Here is a 7,944-nt window from a genome sequence, read left to right on the forward strand (position 1 = left end):
GCAAATGATATAAATTGATGCAAGTGATGTAATTTGTGCCATTTGCATCACAGAAATTATGTAAATTGCCATGACAACATACTTTCATATTTAGTGGATATTTGTGAATAATGATCACCCACATGCACCAATTAATCCATTAAATCAAAGTTTCATTATACATAACACCCAGTTGCAATATAAACTATTAATGTATATTCCAATGTTCATAGGATTACTCTATAATATACATAGGGTATAATACATATATTACATATAGGAGTAAATATGCACGTTCTGTTTTCTGCAGGACTGGAAAGCAAGTATTCTTCATAACAAATATTCTAACAGTATTCTTAACTCCTAGTTTAAATACATCTGTCATCAGTTCTTGTTCTTGGAGAAAAGTGATGTATTTTTGCAAGATTTAAATGATAGGTTATTAATTCACAACGTATTGACTTCTACCCCAGTTCTAATTTTTATATTTCACCTTCTTTCCCCTTTACTTTCAGTTAATGTTTATTATGTCAGTTTGCAGATTGTACCTGATTCTCTATGAACTGTCCAAATAAATATTTTCCCCAAATAAAACATAGCTCATTACTGTAGGCACAAACAAGATAAAGATGTACATTAGCTTTTTACCTAATGGTCAGAATTAATCTGTTGACTATTTGATAATAGTACATTTCACAGGAATACACTTATTTGTCTCCCCCCCCAAAAAAAATAGGTGGTAGGAGCAGCAGCAGCAGCAATGAAGTAATTTATACATCTTTAATCTTTGTATCATTTCTGTGGTTTGTGATTGCAAATAGATATGTTTTACCTTCCGTCCTACATCAGACATGGAAATGAACTACTTTTAATCTTACACAGATGTGTCAGATTAGGAAAGAATCTGTTGCACTCCTACTTGAATAAATAGTTCCATTCCTCATTTTTCAGACCGAAAAGGCTGGATGTAAGTGCGAACAGAAGGCTGATAAAATGATGAGGGCAGTTGCTAAAGATGTGCATAGGTTACGAGGGCAGACCCGAAAGGAACCACTAGAGGTGCAGTCATTCAGGTAAGAAAAATATATTGCACATCCTTTCAAAATATTTTCTGTTTTTCTATAGGTTCACTTATTTTCACTAATATTTGAAACATATTTGCATCATCTCACTCACTGAATGAGATGGGCAGTGACTAAATTTGAAAAATAAATAAATAAATAAATAATCTTCTGATAGATTTTTATGGTATTTTGTAACAAGCATATCCTTTTCTGGCAGTGGCATGGCACTGTCTCAACAGTTAAATAGCTTTCTTTGAAATAACCTACATGTAAACGCTTCATTGTGTAAATGAAAATGACTGGGCTTTGCTAAAATATTTATTGTGCAAGTTAACAGTCATATTTATGGTATTGAACTCTTTATATTTCATTTTTAAATTACTGTCTCCAAAGGATCAGAGCAATAACTATTACAGTTTGCTACATGAAAAATAAGAGTTTTAAGGCACCTTTAATGTTATTGGTTTTATGACATTTAACTTTTATGGCATTAGTCCATTTCAGTAGATGCATCATATTATTAGGGTAAAAGAGTTGAGGTCAGGTGAAAATGAAAAACATAAAATATATTGATAATTATGATACAGTACCACTTGTTTAATAATTATAATAATTATGATGCCACAATGGTCTGTGGAAGCTTATGCTGTAATATATTTATAATTATCAAGATTATACAATACTCTCCTTTTTTTTATCCAGAGTGGTTTTAAATTCCAAGTTATGTTGTAAAGTTGTACATTGTTAAACATAGGTAGATTTTATTTTCAGATTTTGAGTGCTGAAATCTTTTAATTCTTAATTACAGTAATAATTGATGTTTCTGTTCTTTTGTAGAGAGAAGATGGCGTTTTTCACACGACCTAGGATAAATATTCCAGCTCTCTCAGCAGATGATGTTTAATGTCTATTTAAGTATTTTGTTCTTCAACCACTTCCGAAAAGTATATGTCGTTTCACTGAAGTTTATTTATATCATATTATCATTGTTAGTACAATGATGGCTTTATCAGTTCTAAGTCCAGATTTTTAGCTTCCTTTTTTTTTCCATTGCAAATGCCAGCATTAAAATTACATTATCATATAGTTTGTATATTTAGCAATGTATTTTTGAAAGATTTTTAAAAATGAACCAATATAGCTCAAAATGCTATTTAAATAATATTACATTTTGACATTTTGTACAGCTCTGCTTTTTTAAAGACAGGTTTTGCTGCAATAAATTTTGAATCTGAAAAAGCATCTGACATACAATTCTAGAAACAGGACCCCAACTCTTAAATAACCAGGTTTTACTAATTTAAATATTTTTATATCAAATAAAGGATAAAAGAAGCCATTTCAAGAGTTGCAAAGGAGTGCTCTGGGAGCTGTAAAACACTTCCATTTCCACCTAGGTCATAAAAATGGGTGTGGAGTTCAAATGCCTGCTGCACTTTAATCTGGAGATTGTTACTTCATTCCATTATGCAGTTATCCTGTAACAATTTCAAAAGCCCTTTGAATTCTGTGATAAAGAGAGAGTTGCAGGAAACATATAGCCATGGCTCCATATGTGGCTTGAAAAAAAAATCAGGAGCCAGCAGCTATTTAAAAAAAAAAGCTATCTGTATCTTAAAATCATTTGCATTTCTTTTAGCAAACAATCCTTATGTAATCCTGTCAGTTTACAAAGAGCAGCAACCAAATGGGGCTCCTAAAACCAAATCTTTTGCCTGTAATTTTATCTTAAAATCTACAAATGCCTTCTGTGTCTTTTTTACAAAACTACATTTTAAAAAAAAATCTAGCAATGTCTCCCCATTCTTCAGTGAATGGAGTACTTAATTCAGAAAGGCTTTCCTCTGATTACTGTTGAGAGCACCCATTCAGATATTCAAAACAACATCCCAGAAGACATCAGCGGCAGCAAGCCACTGCCACGCGCCTGCTGAGAAAACTACACGGACAGTTTCCAGAAGAATTTTACCTTTACTAAACAGCCTACAACAAAACCTTGGTTGAAAAAAGCTGTAATCATGTTTATAGGCCAGATGAATCAGATTGTTTGTAGTATTTGTATATTTCTTCCCAGTTTGTTTATTTTAATACTTGTGTTGTTTTGTGTGCACACCAAGCACTCTGCTCTGCACTTTGATTTTGATGTGCCCATCCATAAACATTTGCACACATGCACATGCATAGATGTAGAGCCTAGAATGGTATGTTATGGAACAAGGTGTCAACAGACTGAGATGCATACCTTTTCCGGTCACTTCAGGGGAAAAAAAACAATGAAAATATCAGTCTGTCCTATTTTTAATAATTAGTAACTGCTGATTATCAATTATTTTTAATGACTTCAGTCTAGAAACACCAGTGTGTGAAGGGAGTGAGGAAAGTAGAAGCTGGCTTTTCTGTCCTCTCCTTCTCAAGCAGCCTGCTGAAAAATTTCTCTAGACAATCAGGTATTGTTTTAAAAATTGGGCAGAGGCACTATCCAAGAAGGAGAATTCAGTTGCAGAAAGAACTTCTGTCAGGTTTTTTTGTTTTTGTTTTTTGGTAATATCCTCTTTTTTTTCAGCCTGTGAATCACAGCCTTCTTGATTCAGGAGAATGCCTTAATCCCTGAAAGAAGCTTTTGGTGAGGTTATTTGTTGGAGGACGGGATAGGAAGGTCATCTTATATTAACACCATCCACTTCCCTAGATCCACAGTCTATTGTTTTTTGATATTGCATTTGAAGAAACATTAATACATTCCAATTTGATTGTTTCCTTTGTGACAAGAAGCAAGGAGGTGTGGGAGTTTGAGATCCATATGGAGTTGGGTCTATTTGGAATATAACTGAAATACCTTATCTTCGTATCTTCCTACAACAGCCAGCATTTTACACTAACCCATGTCTCTAATTGTTGCCAATTTAAGAACAGAGAATAATGGACACTGGAATACAAAGGCCTTAAAGGTCCACAAACCAAGATGCACCTTCAGGAGTAAAACTGACAAGGGGTTTAAAACTGGAAGTTTCCTGAGATGTATATATTTGTTTTTTCATGTATAAACACTGGAATAAGCAACCACTAAATGATTGAATTTATATATTTTAAATTTTGTTAGGATTAACATTAAAATTGTTATAGATAGAAATTAACCTACCTAATCTCTATGTCTTTTGTATGTATATAAAGATGATTCAGAATATATCCGTTCATATAAAGATATAGATAAATATGGATTTTTTTCAGATCCATGAAATGATGGAAGCTAACAATTGTGATTAAGAACAATGTTTTTTTTTTAAAAAAAATAGGCTTGTTTTTCTTGAGAGTTTAGTCTGCACATATACTTATTTGAGAACTTTATTCTAAATGTTTTTCACTGGTTTTTTCCCACATGTTCTCCAAAACGTATTCTGACTGGATTTCAAGTTTATTGATCTTCATGGATTGAAACAAAAAATACAGTTTTACAACTTTAAAGAAAGCACAATGGCCTGAGGGTTATATTGCACCCGTATTTTTGCAGCCTTCCCCAGCCTGAGAGCTCTCTAGGTGTGCAGACTTCAACTCCCAGAATTCTTAGCAATGGCCACATTTGGGGGGAATTCTGGGAACTGAAAGTCACACAGGCTGAAGAAGAATACATTATTGGGTTAATAACAGATATGAATTTAGTGTCCTGAAAAGAGATGAAAACTATTACTTCGCTTAAAAAAAAAAGTGTCTGAATATAAGAAGATCCTGCTGGATCAAACCAAAATCCCATCTATTTCAACATTCTATGCTATACAGTGGCCAACCAGATTCAGTAAAAAAAGCACTGAAACATGAATAGGAGAACAATAACTTTTTTCCACTATGGCTTCCTCGCAGTTGGCAGTGAAAGCATGCTGCTTGTAAAATAGTAAACAGCCTTAAAAAACCACAGTTGATAGCCTGTTCCTCCAGCTTCCAGATTAACTATGTATTGTGTAAAGTTGATTACATGCCATCACATTGTTGCTGACTCCTAGCAACTACACAGATAGATTATCTCCTTGAATTGTGTAAAGTAGTACATCCTTTATTATACCAGAATGTCCCTATATTTAGTTCCGCTGGATAATCCTGAGAGTTAACATTTTGTGAGAAAGAGAAAAAAAAATCTAAATGCACAATTTCCATACAATGTGTGATTTTACATCAGTTTTATTTACACCTTATCACTGTCTAATGGTGGTTCCTCAACTAGCCTTTGCTTCAAGATTTTAAAAAGTCTCTGTAATCTTTCTATATAGGAAAGTTGCTCTAGTATCCTAATAATTTTTATTTGATATTTGCATACAACATTATGTTGACATGTTTGCTGTTCATGGAGATGTGATCAGGAAATACATTGCACAGTTCAGCATTCATCTACAAATAAAGGAGAACTGAATTATTAGAATCATCAAGAAACATACCTATTCCTTGAGTCACATAAAAAGGCACTTGGATTAGCACTTTAGGTGTTTCTTTTACAGTTTCCCTGATTGCAGTTTTCCTAGGGAGAAGGAATCTTAAGGCAATGTATTGTCGAAGGCTTTCACGGCCGGCATATGATGGCTGGTGTGGTTCTGTGCTCCTGCACTCTGTGACCGGCATCTGTGCTCCTGCCCTCTGAAGATGCCGGTCACAGATGCTGGCGAAACGTTAGGAAACAAAACTTCCAGAACACGGCCACACAGCCCGGAAGAACCACACCAGCCAATCTTAAGGCAAGTTCTTGCATTATGGATTTTATGTGGTTTCCAAAATAATGAGCTGAAGAATGAACCTGTCTCCTTATTCACATCTAGTTGAAATGTGCACATAAACCCATCCCTCATTCTTTCATCTAAGACCTTCCCTCATTCTAACCTCCAAATCTATTGCACTTAGAGTGTCCTGTGGAAGACTGATCTAATCTGTTACCTGAACTATCGCACAACTTCCATTTACACAAAAATGCAAGCTGTTGAGACTGTCAATGTGAATATATTGTTTGTACACTGAAAATTCAAGGATATTTCATTGTAGTTTTCTGTGTTAAATTTCAGGCATTACTCAGAAACTTCAATACATTTATCCCTAGTTCACTATAACTTTAAAATGAAACTACTAGTTTATTCTTGCCAAAGCTCTGCAACGGTCAACAGCGGAGCATTATGTAAGAAAGGATCCTCTGCCCACTGCTTGCCTTCCCAGCTGCTTGCAGTATCTTGTCCCCTATGTGACTCATTCAAATGATAGCTTTAGTATTGTGACTAGGCTTACTCCTCTGTAATGATACTATGCTGATTTTTTCTTTTTTTCTTTTTTCTTTTTTTGGCACTACAGCATGGGGTATAATGCTAGGCAAAATTCTTAGTCTCAAGTTTCTGCTTTTACATCTTGCCTTATTTACACAATTGTAGTCTAATGCAGCATGTAGTGGGAACCCAACAGAAACGGGGAAGGAATTGTAAGGTAGGGTTAAACCACTTTGGAAGCTGAGCCCCAGTTCAGGCATAAATGAACGAAAGAGCCTTGTCAGATATTTTATCATTACAGAGTAAAAGTGAATACATAAGACATTCATGAAATAGTACCTAACAGCATAGCATTTATATAAAAAGCCTTAGACTTTAAGACGACCAATGGAGCCAATTCAAGGTCAGCCTTACATTTATTGTCCTAATACAAGTTCTGATGCTGCTCAATATTATGAATTCTGAACTGTTTCCATGTGGGTAATAGGGAAAGTATGCTTGGAGAAGTGTCAGTAAGAAAATAAGTACTGTATATCTTCAAGATTTTTAACAAAATAACAAACTAGTAATGGAAAGAATTATTTATTTCCCAGGAATGGTGGAGAAGATCGAAGTCAAATTTTGCATCTATTTACTTCTAAATGATGTCTGAAGCGCTGCAACTGTCAACAGTGGAGCATTATGTAAGAAAGGATCCTCTGCCCACTGCTTGCCTTCCCAGCTGCTCACAATATCTTGTCCCCTATGTGACTCATTCAACGATAGCTTTACTATTGTGACTAGGCTTTTTCCTCTGTAACAATATTATGCTGATTTGTTGTTGTTGGCACTACAGCACGGGGACAAATACTTGCACATTTATCCAAAAATTCTGTGAAATATTTTACTGCTACACGGATAGATCCCTTGCACTAAAATGAGTATGCAAATTTTGAGGATGAGTGGGCATATCTGGAATTTCAGCAACACATTATGGATGTGGCCAAACAACACAAAGCACTTGGGTTTAAACACCACTATTTTATTTTCTACGTGCCACCCAAAACCATTGTTGGAAAGACAGGTTATGCTTGAGGTTTGTGCTCTGCTTTGCAGCATGCAAGCTCACTTACACATTTCCTTAAAGGTATCTACCCCCACCCGCCCAAAAAAGTGCACTGCAGGGAGTTTGGTAGGTGCAAAACCATAATAACTGGGTTCTTCTCATCCATGTTGAGAACCCTGGTAAGAAAATAATCCAGTGTCGTCCAAACTTGGCCATTTTAAGATGAATGGACTTCAACTCCCAGAATTCCCCAGCCAGCCATGCTGGCTGGGGAATTCTGGGAGTTGAAGTCCACTCAGCTCATCTTAAAGTTGAGTGGAGTTGAAGTCCACTCCACTCATCTTAAAGTGGCCAAGTTTGGACAACACTGAAAATAATCTAATGTAGCCGGTGAAAACTGTCTTTTTCTCCCGTCACCTGACTGTATGCCAGAAAATCTGCTTTGATAACCCATGCTCTTAGTTGATTGGAGAAGTAAATGTCTGACTGTACCATTAGACAGAGTGAACCAATTACCTCAAGCAACAGATGCTGGGCAGGTTCAAGTTCCTGAATCGCCCTGGCCATTGTTTCCTACAAGACTTAGTTGTGTTTCACATGGTTTGTCCCAGCGTCCTAGACAAGC

General features: G+C 35.5%; 1 protein-coding gene across 1 annotated transcript in view; it reads left to right on the forward strand.

Annotated features, from left to right (window-relative positions):
• WWC1 (WW and C2 domain containing 1) overlaps positions 1–5,415 on the forward strand; it is a 98,967-nt gene extending 93,552 nt beyond the window's left edge. The window contains exons 22-23 of the mRNA XM_007424803.4: positions 931–1,052; positions 1,881–5,415. Of these exons, the coding sequence (XP_007424865.1) occupies positions 931–1,052; positions 1,881–1,947 (189 nt within the window). The 3' untranslated portion in view covers positions 1,948–5,415. The remainder of the gene's footprint in view (positions 1–930; positions 1,053–1,880) is intronic.
• The last annotated feature ends 2,529 nt before the right edge of the window (positions 5,416–7,944 follow it).

This window comes from Python bivittatus, unplaced genomic scaffold (assembly GCF_059951505.1).
Source record: "Python bivittatus isolate LINGU-HERP-01145 unplaced genomic scaffold, Pbiv_v1 ctg000080_np1212, whole genome shotgun sequence".
Taxonomy (NCBI): Eukaryota; Metazoa; Chordata; class Lepidosauria; order Squamata; family Pythonidae; genus Python; species Python bivittatus.